Below are 18,127 nucleotides of genomic sequence, written 5' to 3' on the forward strand. Positions count from 1 at the left end.
AACGTTTACATTAGTGTTACTATGAAAATGTGAAATGTCTTCAGGTCTATACGAATCTTCTTGTGTCTACTTTTATTTGTTGTTGTGCTATATGTAGTTGCTGTTTATGTTTATATTTGCACATTTGCTTGGAGAAATGCAATTTGGTCAACAGAGGGGAGACACTAATCTATCTTTGTAGATAGTACATTTGCTGTTTAAAACAATTCAAATATCACAATGTACATGTGTTTTCAGGTGGATTTTCGTTTTAATATTGAGAGTATTGCTGCTGCTGTAAGGTGAGCCCTTGTTTTTGGTGAGACTGCCACCTGCCCACATTTATTTTTTGAAAGATATGATGAAAAAAAATATAGTCAGAGGATGAGTACTTATTTGTGTTTGTTCCTGTGAACATTAGCAACAATCAGTGGTGAAAGAAAGACTATTTACTAAGAAGTTACAATACCACAGTGTAAAAAGTCCTGCATTCGAAATTCTACTTGAGTAAAAGTGCTTATGTACTTTTACCAAAATGTATATCCAACATATACTAAAGAAAACAAAAAATACTTACTATACCAAAATGGGCACATCCCTATATTCCCAGGGTCCGACAGTATAATAATATGTCAGAATAAATACATACTATTGCATCAATATAATCAAAGTACTGATGTGAAACCACCACTTGTATAAAAGTAGTCTTCTAAGTATAAAAATATCTTTTAATAAGAAAGAAGACACTGACAAAAGTATGGATTGTTTTATTTGGACAGTGTCAGGCCAAGCATCACTAACTATGATTACATGATATGGTAAAAATTATATGGTAAAATAACACTTGGACAGCCCCAGAAATAATGAAATAATCATGTCTGGGGCATTTGGGGTAAAAAAACAAAAAAAATCACACAGCAATAACAATAACAACACATTTTTTCTCCTTGGCAAGTTGAAATACACAGTTTGTGCTGAGGTTGTTGTCAAAACATTTTCACATGAACCGAGGAGTGATAATAATGTTTCTTTGGTATTATAAAGCCCTCAAAAATGTATGGTTTTAAAGTAAAAGCCAAGCACACATGCACACACGCACGCGCACACACACACACACACACACACACACACACACACACAAAACTCAAATCTCATGTTGATCACATGAGTGCAATGTTGTATGTCTTCAGTCTCTATTTTTTTAAAGATATAGCACAAATGCAAACTCATTTATAGCATGTCACAGAGTTACAACCATCAGCCAAAGCTTACCAACAGTAACCGTAAGGACAGAATCACTTTGAGATAACAAAAACAAATATTTTTTAAACTGTGAATAGCATGTCCCTCCTTTTTTAAAGGCAGCTTTTCCAAGAGAGACAAAATAACAGCAATAACATTTTGGATAGATACTGATTTGGAAGCTACTTCCCTTCATGATGTATTTCCCCTTCAAATGCCACAAATAATCATAAGTCATGATCCACCTTATTAATTTATTGTACCTACTATCATAGGATAGGATGTTATTAGAGCCAGCTTTAACTTCTCATCTGGGTTAAAACAGGAAAACTGCACGCCCTTTGATCTCAGCTTCTGTCGACACTCCAGAGCAGTTGCGCCATCTAGTATATCTCTCTGCTTTGCTCTCTTCCCGTTCTCCATGTCCTCACTGCTGCTCCACGAGATGCCAGGCATCACCCGGTTAGAAATCTGTCCAATCCTTAACGAAGCAGTAGTCTGGCTTCACTTACTGTAGGTGCTGTCTTGACAATAATTAGTTTTCTTGAGCTGACGTGCTCAGTCTTGTGCATTATGCCGTTTAAATGTGATCATATGAGGATTTTTTCCTGGTCTGCTCATCTTACCTGATGTCTTGTGTATGAATGTCATATCAGTTATTCAGTCAAACCAACCATAAGGCCTCTTTATACCTGATTAAAACCAGGTTGTAGAGGTGGCTGATGAGAACTCCATATGGACTGAAATGTGAATGGGGTTAAGTATAAGCAAAATGAGAGTGGTAAATTAACTTGGCAACTTGCAAGAAGAAAATGTTTGCTCAAAGTTTTTCCAATAATTACTCAAAACAAATTCCACAAAGTTAAGTACACTGTGAGAAGAAAACAGAAAGCAAATGTTTCCTTCTTTTCCTACTCCAATTGTAGCTTTTAGCAATCTCTTATACTGTAACTGTAAAAATTGAGTGTAACATCTCTCCATCCCCCTGATTCCCTGATTCCCTGTGAGCTCACTAATCACAAACAACACATGGGACAGCACTGCCCCTGCCAGTTCTTCTGCTGGAGGGTCTGAAGTCCTGGCATATAACAATCAACCTGTACAAGTTCAGTATGACCACCAGGAAGTTCTTGATGGCGAAGAAAACCAGCATCTGGTGGAAGACCTCGAAGTAGATCATGACGATGAGCCTGACAACCAGGAAAGGCCCGTCCTGGATAAACAAGGCCTCCACGATGCCCCAAATGTCCGTGCTGTGTTTAGCCAGGAGGGACACCTTCTCGACCCCCTGCTCACCATCACTCTCTGGCTTGGAGTTCACCACTTTTGAAAATAAAGAGACAAAAAACAGGAGGTTGGTGGTAGAAGGAAACTATCATCAGGGAAATTGTCACGGTGGACCCTGACAGCAGGGGTAGATTGTTAGGCTGCACATTTGTTCGTTATACTAGCTTTTCTTGCTATTTTTGGCTGGACTGGTCTACATTTTTTAACACCTGGAATGTTGTAAAAGAAACCAACCTGGAAATAACCTAAGTATTGAATCAGAGACAAAGGAACAATCTGTTGTATGATTTTGCTTTTTTAGTTGTTTTAAGCTGAATTTCAAAGCCTAACGAGGGATGGGGCTGCAAATTAGCTTCAGTTACATCCCCTCTACATATTACTTCTGTTGCTTTGCTTCTTCCCATCCATATTAGCTTAAAGTGTGACAGTGAAGGTTTAGTCATCCAAAGATGGTTGTGTGATACAATGGAAAGCTCCAGAACAGCTACTAAATGGACCTTCTGGTGTGATTGTTTTGTCAACTATTTTCAATTTCAATTGTAAATGTTCTATGCTTTGAGCATCACCATTTGCCTCCATTATATTTTGGTGGTGGTACAAGTCTCAATGTATATCTCAAAACTGTGTCAAAAAACAATTCCAAATCTATCTACATGGCTGGATACCACTAGTATTATTTTGGTAAACTAACCTGATACCAATCCTACCAATCTGTTTTAACTTTATGCAGTTTATCTGACAAATAAATATACATGGATGCACATTTGAGAACAAAATTTCTTCACAAAGTCTATTTAGTAGCTGCTCTAGAGCTTTCAATCATATCACACAATTATTTTTTCCTCTGCTGCGGTCAGAAAATGTTCAAATACCTTCTAAGATAATATGGCTGAGAAGTCTTTAAAGTGTTCAGAAAAAAAAGTCTACATGTACAATTCCATGAAAACTGGGCATCAGTCCATCAGTTGGTGAAGAATCATGTGATATGATCAAAAGCTTTAGAACAGCTGTTAAACAGATCTATCTTATCTTAACTGTTGGTGTCCAAGGTGAGGAATGAACTTTGAAAATTATACGTATGAACATCTTGTACTCGTATGTCAACACTTTGTGTGTTTACACTGCACTCAAACATACTGGACATTACTGCTGGTTCACACTCACAAAAAGACACACTCACGTGAGCGGACACAAACACAAACTGAACACACTGAAGGGAAAGCAGCTGAATTTGTAAACACAACAGAGTGCTCTGTGCATTCAAGCTCTTAGTGCTTTAAATGCATTATGACAGTAAAGCTATACATGAAAGTATCATTATTAAAAATCTCATCCATTTGTAAATTATTAAAGGCTGTGTAATGAATAATTGAGATCATCAGAGGGGGTTGTCTTTTCCGAGAACAAAGTTGTGCTGTTTCAAATCACATAATAATGTTCTTTCTTTCTTGAAACCCCATCCTTTGTTCCCTTCAGATTTGCGCAGCCGGGTTCACATTCTTTTCTGTGCTCAGTGTAACAAGTTTCAGAAAGACATCTGCCAGTTGGGCCTCGGCTCATAATGGCCTCCTCTTATCAGCCAACTACAGAACTGGAGACTTTTTCTGTCTGAATCTATTTATGTTATGAACACGTGAGACTGGATTTCCTCCGAAAGACTGTCAACAATTATACAAACGTACACCCTTCCTGTTGGTGATTTCTTTATGTGATAAGTCTGTTTATAGAACTACATGTCTAAAAGTAGAGATATTACCATGTCTCTGAAAAAGGCCTTTGTGGTTCATTCAAGGGAAGTAAGAACAGATTTTTGGGTTAATAATTTGACAAAGCTGGAGATGAAGGAGAAAGTGATTTCAGCCAAACTACTATTCACTATTCACTGGTCTGGACACTGCTGACTTTACAAATTTTTTGGCAATTTCTAAACACATTGTTTGGATGGTCCCACACAGGGAGGAGGTTATGCACAACAACACATGGCTGTAAATGCTTAATATGCTCCAAACACACACTGACCGGCCAGATGTAGAGGGAACTGTAACGTGCTCCAAGTCCATACAGCTAAGATGATGTAGACCAGCTCAGGGCTATTCTCTCTGGAAAAGACACATGGAGAATATAGCCAAAGTCAGTCCTCTGATAAATGTCAATGGTATGCTGCTTATTTCAGTTGCTACTTTGACATGGGGATTTTGGGACACAGATTAGGTACCTTCCTTTTAAAAGTGCTTGAGTTCTACACATTTGTGTCTATTGTTTATACAAAAGTGTGAACATTATGCTTCTTTGCATGCACAGAGCTCGGTAGACATACATGACATACATACATGAAACTATAAAGCATATTCATAACTAGCGAGCAACATTATTAGCTACCCACTTGACATCTGAAAGCGTCTCACTGGTAAATTCAAGGATGTCTGCGGCAGTGCCAACGAAAATAAGGAGAAGCTGCGAGAGCTCATCGCGCGTGACTCCGCCTCCCAGGGGGAGAAGCCACTTTCCCACGATGAGGAGGATGAGCAGGATCTGATGAAGAGCCAGGATCCATTCGTTGGAACAGACATCTGATAACGCCTAATTAATATTTGGGAAAAGGAATAGACATTGGAAGTTGTTTTTGTGTAGACAACTTATTAAGAGCTTTTTTGGGATAGCTGGATCTCATTAGTCAGGATTCATCATGTTAATCATAATTAATCAATGCATTCTAGCAAAAAATACCTGCTATAGTTAACGTATGCAGAGACCTGGTGATGCTTGATGTCCAAATCTCACTGTTTAACCTGTAATATTTGGTCTGCTAAAAGTCTGAATACTGCTTAGTGGGATAACTTCACTGTTCACATTGATTTGTTTCTTTTAATGAGTTTTGTTGATAATAAGAAAAATACAGAATATCACAAGACTTGTGTTTGTCCCAGTATACTCCATTATGTTGCACAACTTGAATTTTGTTTCTCTTACTGAAACCCAATAAAGAGCTGGGGCATGCAGCCAGACTTTGGAGGTATGCCCACCAAATTTTGGCTTTTTGATTCTCCTGGGCTAAATGGAAGGGGTGGTGGTCTAGCTGTTGTTTATATATAAATGATATCAAATGCTCCCCTCTTACTGTTATTGGCCACACCAAACTTATGTTCTCTCTCTTAAAAATATGACTGCTGCATTGAAATCTATCTATCTAAGCTAAACTTTTCATCCAAATTCTATGACTTTATTGTTGCTGTGGTTGTAAAAATAACTAAATAAGTGAATATGGTCGTTTATCTTAGTTTTCATGTAGGCTATATGTTGGTGCTAATGTCTGCAATTAAAGTTATTTGTCTGTTGAGTCCTTTTTTAGCTGTTTGCCTTCTTAAGTTTATTGTAGTTTATAGTCTGTCTCTCCATCTGAAGCAAAGCAAAAAGACCTCTCTTCCTTTGGCATCCTGTTGCAGTGAGATCAGAGTGAAAGATACATTTGTGTTTTTGATTCAAAGTTGGTGGGCTGGGACAGTGAGTTCCTATGACTTATGATGATTTATGACTTTGCAAGTTCTCTGTATGCAGTGTTGGGCAGTTACTGTAATAATATTACTTTTCCCAGTAACTAAGTAGTGTAACTAACTAATTACTTTTCTAAAAAAGTAATGTTATTACAGTTACTAAGGGTAGTAATGGTGCGTTATGCGTTACTGAACGCACCATCCCGGACATGAATCCACGACGGCACCCGACCGTCTGTTGTTCATGTCTGCTGTTAGCCAAAAAAAAGGAAGAACGGAGAACGAGGGAGAGAGGTGTTCTTTCCACAGCTGTAAGTGGCTACTGCCATTATTGTGTCACAGTCTTAGGGATTTAGTTTACTTGCTTTATTTTTTTAAATTTCAGCCTGTGGTGTTAAGAAACGTTCGGCCTAGACAATATGATTTGTAAAAACCATAGGCCTACTCCTTGCTGTTGTTATGAATATGATATTAGTTAAAAAGTCGTGAGAGACTGCTTTGTTTAGGGGTGAAGAGGGGTGGTAGTGAAAACGGTGTTTCTCATCATTAGCCTATAATTGGGATAATTATCAACGCTGTATTGAGGAGTAGGCTCAATAATCTGCACTCTGCGCATGCATTGGCGTCTGTAGCTACCTGTCGGAAGCTCCGTCTTAAACCGGACTCTTATCCAGTTTTAATCCACACTTTTCCGTTACATTTTTTATATCCTTTTTATTTAACTTAAGTTTTTAACTTAAGTTTTACGTGGGTTAAGGATTTTAGTCATCCGACATGGATTTTAAGCTAGATGACCGTAAAAACGCTATCAACGCTACTGCAAAGCTCTGCCGGCTATGCTAGCCGAGATAACTCTGCCCCATGAGGACTGCACACTCCTTAAGAAAGCGAACAAGAAGATTGCTGACCTTATGGAAGACATCCGACGACTTTCAGAGGAACTCAAAGAGAAAGATTCCCTGCTGACTGGCTTTATGGATGTGGCTTCAGAACAAGCCAAACAGATTGTTTCTCTTAGCGCAACCGCTAACATCCAGGACACCATGTTTTGGGACCCCTCTAGCCTTCCCAGGCTTTCCTCCTGCTCGACTCCGAAGCATCAGTCAACCAGGGCTGAAGTGGTGGTCCGTGGCTGCAACAGAGGCTCGGATGGGGCTGCTTCTCCTCCGCACATCAGCCTCTCCAACCGCTATGCAGCCCTGTCTGACAACACTCCGGTCCATCCAGCGGATTCACCTGCGGCTTCGAGTCTCCCTGATACGGATCTCTTTCAGCGCACAGTGCCTCCCGATACTGTTGCATCTCCTCCACCGGCTACATCTCCCGCGCTGGGCCGCCGGTCTGCCGCCAGGCCTGATTGGCGGCCGTGATCCCGGTCAAAAACCTCCGCTTCCCGACGTAGGATCCTGAAGGAGGCTGTGCTCAGACGCTCTGGAGGCCGTCTCTACCCTGCACCGTCGGGTAGCCCTTCTCTCAGGTCTGTTACTGCTACTCCAACACAACACTCGGCAGCTCACACACTCCATCCTCAGTCCGCACGCAGTGTTGAAGCAGATTCTGCTCAGTCCTGCTCTGGAACCACACAACCGGCATCTCCTCGTCCTCTTTTCTCCCCAACCACACTAATAATTGGTGACTCCATAACCAGAAACATCAGTTTCTTTAACGCTACCACTCACTGCTTCCCCGGTGCCACCAGGGCTGACATTTAAAAAAAACTCCAGGACCTGATGCCGTCGCTCCCGTCCTCCATCACAAGAGTGATAGTCCATGTCGGAACAAATGACACAGCTCTTAAGCAGTCTGAGCTGACAAAATCAGATTTTAACCGTCTTTTTAACTTTTTAAAGCAGTGTGGAAAGTCCGTTTTTATCTCTGGTCCCATTCCCACAGTTGGTCGCAGTGCTGGCCGCTTCAGTAGACTCCTTGGCCTCCACGACTGGCTCCAGTCCGCCTGCAGGGCTCATCGTGTGTGTTATGTGGATAATTTTAATATTTTCTGGTAAAGAATGTCTCTTTTTAAGACAGACGGACTTCACCCAAACAAACAGGGCTCAGAAATGTTAGCTGCTCACATACAGCATGTGGTGCGGTCCACACATGATTTACGTGAATGACTAATCATTCATGCAGCACACCTGGACGCACCACCAGTCACTGAACAGAACTCTGCCTCACTGCTACAAACAACTGTCTCCACCTGCTGGCAGGTAAAGCCGTCTGCTCCCAGCGCTGTTCCAAAAACTTCTATTCCTGTCATCATCACGCATAGACCAGTAAACCGAAATGTGCACATCCCACACAGAAATAATAGTAATCTCTTAAGGATTAGGACAACTGCACCAACTCCAGCACCCAAAACAAACTCATTTAAAATGGCTCTCTTCAATGTGAGATCACTTTCAAGTAAGACTTTTATCTTAAATGATTTAATTTTGTCTGCAAATTTAGATTTTATGTTTTCAACTGAATCATGGTTGCAAATGAATGACTATAGCCAGCTAGCTGAACTGTGTCCGCTGAACTGTGTCCGCCTCAATATGATTGTTTTAGTCAACCGAGGGTCAGTGGTCGTGGTGGTGGGTGGTGTCATCAAGTACGCTGTGATGAATTTAGCTCCTTTGAAATTCTTACTCTTAAAGTTGGAGGGCTGCAACCTATCATATTTGTTATAATTTATCGCCCCCCAAAACCGCCTGGAGGATTTTTATCAGAACCTCCTGAATTTTTATCTACTCTGGTTTTAAATTATGACAGAATTGTTCTTTGTGGCGATTTTAATATTCATGTTAATGACCCCACCACTGTTTATGCAACTGACTTTTTAAATATGGCCACTTCTTTTAACTTCAAACAACATGTCAAAGGGCAAACCCATAACCGTGGTCATACACTGGACTTGGTTTTTACCCTGGGTGTCAGCATTTCACAAATGTATAGTTTTTAGCTGCGATTTGCCTGTTACTCATGCCGCATCACCAAGCTCCGTGTGTTCTCGCATCTTTAATGAACAAAGTGTTTCAAAGTTTTGCACATTCTTTCAGAGCCAAAGCCAACACCTGTCTAATTCCAACACCAACAATCTGGTCGATCACTTCAATCATATCTGCTTGTCATCACTAAATATTACTGCTCCTCTAAAGGTTAGGCCTACGTCTAAAGCTAGTAAGCAACCCTGGATAAATGACAGCATTCGCAACCCAAAAAGGGAATGCAGGACAGCAGAGCGCAGATGGAAAAAATCCAGTCTCCAAGTCCATAACCTCAGTGGACAAGAGCATGCTAACACACGGCTAATTAGCACCAACAAGACTACCAAGAAGCAGGAGGCCTGTGTACGGGGTAATAAATCTCAAAGTGGTAGTCCTCCCTGGAACGCTCTTGGTGCAAAGCCTAAGAGTAAATCATTTTCTTGGGAAATGGGAGGACGAGTAACAGGCAGAACCCAGCGCCCTGAGATTTGGGATGTGACTGTGAATTGGTGGTGTCCATGATCACAGTGTCATCACAATATTTAAATATACCAAGGCAGGGGGCAGATTGGCCATCGAGAATTTCGTGAACATTCCTCGAACGACCAGTGTTCAAGACTTTTTATTTTCAGTTTCTTAAAGGTTCAGTGTGCAAGGTCTAGTGGTGATGGTTGCGAATTGCACCACCCCTCCCCTACCCAAGCGAGCAGTATAGCTATGGTGCCTGAGACAGGACAAAGATGTCCTCTATGAGATAAAAGAGATTCAAGAAATTAGGTTTCTTTAGATAGATGTGTTAAGAAATTATATAGATTATGTAAAACCAAATGTTTTTTTGAATATTATTATTAAATATTATTACTTTTTCATTAATAAACAACAGCCACATGAAGAAATGAAGCGCTACATGATGTCTCATACTCCTGTAATACATTATTTTACATCTTGGGAGGGTTGGCTCATCTACATACAAAAGTAAATGAAGAAATTCTCACTATCACATCTAGTGCATCAAGTATGACCATTGACAGATACCAGGGCAATGTAAGCTTCACTGTTTCTGCACCACAGTCCATTATAAACCACATAATACATGAAGTTTACAAAGGCATTGGCAGGTGAGGATCAAGGATCCTCTGGCTTTGCTTAATTAGATAAGTAATCTGCAAATATTACCAAAATGTCTTTTGAATTTTTTGAAATACAACAGAAACACAAAGTAGTACTGACAACCTTAATTTCAGCTTTTGGTAAAACAGTGCAACGTTTTAATGGGCATTTAGCATGTGAAAGTACAAATTACATATTGTTGTGCACAGTGGGAAGCAATATCCAATAACATTTTTAAATGCAAATTCGGAAAGTATTTATTATTGGTCACTTGATAGGCACACGTTTAGCAGTAAACCACCAGTCACCATTAGCAGTAAAAAGAAATACATGTTTTCCACCAGGGCAGTAAAATGTGAAGTTTAGCTGCTGATCTGATCTTCCCTGCTGGTACTGTTTCATTACCAATAATATCCATCAGCTTGTCTCAGGAAGGTAATGGAGCACTTCTGTCTACGTAACAAAGCCATAACAGAGCGCTGGAGAAGAACTACATGAAGTTACAATTCAACTACATATTTTTTCAAAGTTTAGCTGACTGCTCTGAGCTTTGTTGCTGGAAGCTGCCGTTTTATTGCCAATTAGCGATCAGCTGATTCTCACGAAGGTAAGAAACAAGCCAAAAACAGAGCGCTGGAGAGAGAGAGAGTCAATACATGAAATTAATCCAACTAACATAACACCACAAGTCAAAGCACAGCACTGGAGAATAAACCAATCCAACTAACAATAAATGTTTTTCTACCAGTGAGTAAAAGTTTAGCTGGCTGATGCTTCCATGCTCTAACCTATTGCCAATTAACGTTACTGATCAGCTGATTGTCTCGCTAAGTAACCAGCAAAGCCAAACCACAGGCTGGAGAATAAGTTGGCGACATGAAATTAATCCATATTTCACACCACTGACAGGGGAAACTTGTCTGGCTCTCTTGATTATGGCCAGCTTCAAGCTAAATCTATCAAACAACAGTTTTCATTTGCATCACTAAAGTCTGACAAACAAAGTTAATTACCTGTCCAGCAGAAAACAGACAACTTCAGCACCACTTTGAAAACATCTGTCCCACATTAACGTTATAGCCTTCCATCTTGGAAAATCCACAAAACCGGTGATGCCGTCAGCTGTCTGTCCCGACTCTGTCTGGCTGTCGGCTCTCCTGCTAAATAGCACGTTTGTGCTCCTTCAGTTGTCTAAATGTCACTTCTCTTCTTACTTCTAATAAACCAGAAGACTACTTGGAGACTGTATATTACTATTAATATTAGTCCCTCTTCTTCTTCTTTGTATGTGTTCAATGTAGTGACGGGGTGTCTACAGTACCGGAATTACACAAGCAGAAGAAGAACGCCTTGTTGACGAAACGCCACTGTAGCGCTGTTTGTTCGTTGTCGGCTATGGTAGAAACATGACCATAAAAAGTCATAAAAAGTAACAAATAAAAATTCTATGAGAGAGATTTACTTGAAGAAGCTTCAGAAGTCCACAAAGCCCAGTCTAATGAATGACCTGGGCTTCTCAAGATGGGTACAGGTGCCATGCAGCAGCGTTAGTATGGCATCATCCACATGAAAACTTGTATGAAAAACTGAAGGGACCTCCTCCTGAAGCTGGGAATATAAGCGATTGTCTTTGCCCCTGAACACCAACATGTAAGGTATTCACTTCTGTTATTTCCAGTTAATATTATACCCTCCCTCAGATGTCTCTAAAAATTAAGCAATGCTACATGAGCATTTAAGCAATAATAACCCAAGTAATGGAATTGTATCGACTGTGGAGAAACTTCATAAATCGGGTGAAATTAAAATGTCTTGTAGGATTTTGCCTAATAGTGTAAAAGATGAGGGTGTCAACAAGCAACAGATAATCAACAAATGGCTTTTAAGCTGCGTTTAAGATTCTATATTAGCACAATTTACTGACTCTAATTTCTGCCAAATCTCAAAATCTCCATCGTGGGGGATGGAGGGAGGATGGCTCTTCCAAGAATCCAGGCCTATATTCATGGGAAAATTATTTTGTCTCTTCCATTGGTGGTTTCTTTCTGAATCATTTAACCCCTGGGGCTGCATCCGGCTCTCCAGTCCTTTAATGTTCATGTTTTTTCCTGTGCATTCACTCCTAACTGCAATCTGGGAATCGGTCCGAAACACTGCTCCTCAGTAAGTCTCTTCAGGGATCCCGTTAGGGCTGCAGCTAACAATGATTTTAGTAGTCAAAGCTTCTATAGATCATTTCATCGATGCTTCGTTTAAGAAGTACTTTTGCTTGCATTTACAGCTGAGGACTGCAGCTTACTTTGGTTAGCCTACAACTCAACAATCAATCATGATTTCAGTTAAATGTCAAAGTTGCTGTTATGACACCAAGTGCTTTCTGATCAGGTGCCGTGGTGCTGTTGCGGTAGGCGACATAAGTTTTGTTTTACGGCTGACGGACTTTAACATTACAGAGTTTGTTTAGCTTGAAATAATACCATACTTTGGACACCTTCTTCTTCGTCCCTTGCTATTTTCTCTCTCTTCCTCCACTTTGCAAACAGCACCATTATAATCACGTCGTGTTCACACAGTGACAGTAATAAATGTCCATGCGAAACTGTGCTATAAAGTTACCTGGATTAAAGGAAGCCTCGATGCAAAGAATTTGCGTTGATGCATTTTAGTAATCGAATTAATCAAATTAATCAATTTAATCGACAAATCGTTTCAGCCCTAGATCCCATGTTACCATAGAACTGGCTTCTAATCAGATTTGGTGTTTAGATAACCACGCCACATTCTTTTACTCTTTGGGATTTTTTTAAAAACATTTTTGACATATCATTAGTTTACTAATCATCTCCATTTTGAATTGTTGTACATGCTTAAAACGAAACAAAAATATCTTGTAGAAAACTAAAATCCAGCCATTCCAAAGGATGGATAGAAATACAAAGCTTTTGTCTGAAACATGAGAATCTGCAAACTCGAAACTCCCAACGCAGACAATGTGTTATTTTGAGTGACGTTTTAAGCACACTGCTCTTTATCAGCTGACTATTAGTTATGACATAAACACTGAATCATGACCAACATTTAAAAGTAGATTCTAACGATTTCCATGTTAAAGGAATAGTTCATTTTGGGAGAGAGGCTGTTTTGTTTTCTTGGCAAGAGTTAGATGAGAAAATCAAAAGCACTCTCATTACTGTATGTTCAATATGAAGCTACAGACAGCAGGCAGTTACAAAGGTAAAAACCAGCACCTCTAAGGTTCACTAATTAATAATCTGAAAATTTTTTGTTTTCAGATTATCAGTTGGGTGCAGTGGCTTCCTGGAGTGTGTGCCTGGCAGCCTCATGACAGGACAGAGCTGTGATTAAACTGTGAATCACAGTACAAGAAAGCGTCAAAGTATGAATAAAACAACTGCACATATGAAAAAGGAGAAGTGTAAGTACATTTCCTGAGAGCTTCTTGAGAAATATGTAATCTTATGATGCCTTATTTTGGGAGATTCTGGTTTGTTTCACTACCATGTTGTGTATAATCCATACTGTAGTGTAAGCCCTTTCCAAGAACTACGTCATCATAAAAATGCATCATCATTGTCACAGTTTCCTTTTTGTTTCTTTGCAGGCATATCATAGAGAACATGTTCTTCTATAAGAGACAAGTGAAGTTAAATTCATTTTTCAAGCTGTCACTCTTACCTTCAGGTAGTCCTGGTATGAGGTGTTTCTCTGGGTCTCGTTGTGAGTCATCAATCTGCGCAAATTCTCCCAAGAGTCAAGCTTTTTGCACTGAAAACAGTTGAAAGTGTTTCTTTATACAGACTGAATTTCACTGGTTGTACTGTATGGTATATAATTTAAGCTTGAAAGCTTCAGGTTTGAAAGAAAATGCCCTACTTGATAGAATTAGTAAATTAGTGAATGATGAACTGCAGCTTCTTGTTCGAAGAGCTAGAGTTTTGCACTAACATCTGTACCTAGATTATATGTTAAGAAAGCATGAAAACTGTGGTTTTAAACAGTTACACACTGTCTAAGCATTTTTGTTCCTAATGTTGAGTACCTGAGGATCGCTGGAATTGTCCTGCTGGTGGTGGAGCTCCAGGATCCAAATGGAGGGAATGATACTGATGAGAAACAGAAAGATAGGAGGAGAAAACCTGCAAGACAACCAAACAGCACTTCATCAACACAACTTAATAAAGACACACATGTATGTAATGCAACCTTAATTCTGTGGTAAAAAGTCCAGCATCAAGAATTTTTCTAATATGAGTTAATAAACATAGAGAAGCGCAAATTCACAATAGCTGCGATCACATTAGTATATTCACATACAAAACATAACAAACACTTCCAAGAAATAGATATTTTATTTAGCATTCAATATTACATATTCCTAGCTTGCTAACTACTAAATACTCGGGTAATTTTTAAGATTATGTTTTATATGTTTAAGATGATAATGTTTCAGATGTTTATTGATACACTGTACTTTTAGTGTGCAGTCATCTTGCTCAGCCTTGTAGCTCTTAGGCTGTGGCCTTCACATTTTTTGCAAGAACACACACAACGGCCTGTCAAACGGTGTTGCTAGCAAGCTGTATCAGAGGTTTAGGCTCAGGCCATAATTTAGAATTAATTGTATATATGACCAAGGTACAATGAGGCCGTTATGGATTTTAACATAAAATATCTAGCACCTGCACTCAGTCCTGATAAAATACAAGACTGAACACATGAATACAATGGACCTTTGCAAGAAAACTGCAACTCTGAAGGCTGTGAAGGTCATCATGTGACACAGCAACAAACTTGGAGTGCATGTGTTGATGTTAACCAAATGTGTGATCGTTTTATGCATAATGCTTATGTGTGTATATGCTAATATCAAGATGACGCCTTATTGATCAGTGTCACATTTCAGTCTTATTTCTTTAGAAGTGTTGTAGAATGCACTAGTGTTTTAATATTGAATATGTGTGGAGGTGGAGAAGGTGGATTACCATAAGACCCTCAAGAGGAGGAGCAAGACAGGATATATCAATCAATGTAATACAGAGCTGGAAGAGTCTGCTCCTGGGACCAGCTTATAAATAAAACATGTATTTGTTTTATTTGCTTGAAATTATCACTAAACTTGTGTTGATTTGAACTTTATTGGAATTTGTCTCTCATTGAAAAGAACACTATTTACATTGAAGGGACAGCAGTTCACATTGGTAGAGATACCAATAACATTAAAGAAGAGTGTGAGAGTGAGGGCCCATTAGGCCTCTGGCCTGGTCTGAGGGTTTTTCCTCCCACAATGACAAATTTCAGCCTCATAGATAGAAAGTTGCTTTGTGAACCACTGAACTGTTGGGCCAACAGAACCAGAAACAGGGCCTCTGCTCGCAGCTAAAAATGTTACACTCCTATTAGGCATCACATGTTACTATAAACTTCTAGACGCATCATAAATGGATTTTACCACGCATGAGAGATCATGTGTATGTGAATTGGTGTAGAAGTGATCTAGCAGACGACCCTCCAGATGAGTGGGATGATTAACAAGTCCCCTGAATCCCCTTATCTTTCGCTTTCTGACAACCCCGCACTCAGCCTCAGACAAATGATGCTAAACAGATGCTAAAGTCACCAGTAATGTATGATTTTTTATCAACATTTTTCACTCGCCAAATTTCAGCCTCCTAGGATGGGTGTGGACAAAGGGTGGGGACATTTTTGTGGAGCCGACAACAGACAGAGTGAGCTGTAGATCTGCTGGTTGCAACCAATGCATTTAGCCTTGAAATAATTAGTCTGAAATGATTAGTCGACTGAAAGAAATTTTTTGACCAAGACTATATTTTGTTAAGTATCTATACTATTGCAGATAAAATTGTTTGACTTATCCATCCATTGTCAACCGCTTATCCTGTGTACAGTGTCGCAGGGGGCTGGAGCCTATCCCAGGTCCCAGGCAGGGTACACCCTGGACAGGTCACCAGTCCATCGCAGGGCCACACATAGACAGACAACCACTCACACCTAAAGGCAATTTAGAAACACCAATTAACCTAGCCTGCATGTCTTTGGACACTGGAAGGAAGCCAGAGCACCCAGAAAGAACCCACACGGACACGGGGAGAACATGCAAACTCCACACAGAAAGGCTGGGGCAACCGGGATTGCCTTCTTGCTGTGAGGCAACAGTGCTATCACTGCACCACCGCGCCGCCCTGTTTGACTTATATTAAATTGAAATATAGTTTCTTAGGCAACATGTGTTGCATTTTTTCCTTTCTAATTTCAAACAACTATGCTAAGACAGTCCCTAACCCTAACTGACAGGGGTGGGGTGGGTTGTATCACTTCTTAAAGTGTTACAACCATCCACTATACATAAAACTAGACTAGGACCCTAGTACCCTTCTCTGAAGCTCTGTGACCAGTACTTCCCATTCACATGTTGGCATGTGTATCTGCACTTGATCTCTTCCGAGCTCCATCTCCACTGGTGGAGAGGGCAGAGAAGCGTACGGGCAGCTTGTGAGAAGTGCTGGTGCACAAGAAAAATTCAAACACTGACTGTGACTCTGTTTAAGAATATACACACATTTACACACACCTCTTTTTTGTTAGACTTAAGTATGTGCAAAGATATTCTTTAAGTACTTTTTAGTAATATATATTAAGCATACTGTTAAGTAAGTTTATTCTATAGACAAATTTACATGGCTACACATACTGTACAAGTGTGAGAGTCATCAGACTAGTCTTTTACTGTGAGAGAGAAACATTGTTCTTTTATTTAACTATACCTGTTTTTGAAGCATATCATATGGTGTGGCCTCTATTTTATGCTTCTTTAGTCTTATTGTTACAACCTACCCCAGCATGTGTAACAACCTGGGGAACAGAATACATTTGACATCAACTCAGGAGGAGGTTTGTGATTTTCCTACAGTAGATTGAATTGGTGCCATTTGTATTAAACAAATGTGGGTACTTTTTATAAAAGTCTGAGAACTCCAGCTAAAAAATTGTATTTAAAAAAGTGTAAAAAGTGTTACAACCATACCAGGTCTCCCCTATTTTTGTGGACTGACATTTGAAGATGTCATCTTGGACTTTCAGTGGGTTTTTTCTGTAAACTATACAGTAAATTGTAAAAAATTGAGGACGTGGCATAAGAGTATTTGCGGAGCATGCATTAAGGGGCCAGTGAGGATGGGGTGATCTGTCCTTACTGTCCCACGACCGTTAAACAATAGCAGCGGAGGGACACAGGCAGGATGCAGGGTTTTGGGGGAGGTGGGGGAAAGGGTTGAAGGCAAAGGGAAGATATCGACAGCTTAAATTATTTATGTATTCTACTGTAAATCTATTCAACAAAGCAGGCAAAACATAAATAAACTAGGTTAAGTTGCGTCCCCAAGCAAGAAATAATTAGGCTACAACACATTTACAAACACTTACATGCATGCACCTCTTACCATTTGTAATCTTGTCCCTTTCGGCTCTTCAGTGTTATTATCATTTCAACGATAAGCGGCAGAAGGAGAAAAGTCAGGAACCAGTAATTTAGGTCTTTCTTCACATTTGTCACTCTCAAGACCCCGGTCAGAGAGACGAGGATAAATAACGCTCTAGTGACAATCGCACATATAAACTTGAACAGACCCATCACGCTGGCTGGTTGCAGGTCAGAATTGTGCACAGACGCGTTCCCGTTATTCCTGAAAGTTGAGAGCCACTGCTTCAACAGTGAGATTGAAAAAACTGATGAATGCAGTTTTCGAACAAAGTCCCCAAAGTTTAAGCCCCGCCTACAAAGAAAGTCCCATCCGGTTTTACCTGATCGGGGATCAGATGACGCATGCTCCAGGCTCCATGAGCTGCTGTTAAAACATGTAAAGACATGCTGTACAGAGATCTGTTTGAGAAATATTCAGTAGGGATGACAGTATGAGTCCATCACAAACTCCGTGACTGTACAGGAGAGGGCAGCATTACATCAGCTGCTCTGTTCAGTCTACGGTTCATTCACCAGGAATATAACAA

At 40.0% G+C, this 18,127-nt stretch overlaps 1 protein-coding gene across 1 annotated transcript; it reads right to left on the bottom strand.

Annotated features, from left to right (window-relative positions):
* Window positions 1–730: 730 nt before the first annotated feature.
* On the bottom strand, window positions 731–17,910 carry LOC119917320 (transmembrane protein 26-like). The gene is made up of 6 exons (XM_038737595.1): window positions 17,560–17,910; window positions 14,142–14,238; window positions 13,778–13,867; window positions 4,892–5,088; window positions 4,528–4,607; window positions 731–2,544 (listed from the first exon to the last, which is right to left on the bottom strand). The coding sequence occupies exons 1-6, from the start codon at window positions 17,748–17,750 to the stop codon at window positions 2,234–2,236; spliced, it is 966 nt and encodes a 321-aa protein (XP_038593523.1). The 5' UTR covers window positions 17,751–17,910; the 3' UTR covers window positions 731–2,233.
* Window positions 17,911–18,127: the final 217 nt, after the last annotated feature.

This window comes from Micropterus salmoides, unplaced genomic scaffold (assembly GCF_014851395.1).
Source record: "Micropterus salmoides isolate LMB-PRFRI ecotype aquatic unplaced genomic scaffold, ASM1485139v1 Ms_hic_scaffold_22, whole genome shotgun sequence".
Taxonomy (NCBI): Eukaryota; Metazoa; Chordata; class Actinopteri; order Centrarchiformes; family Centrarchidae; genus Micropterus; species Micropterus salmoides.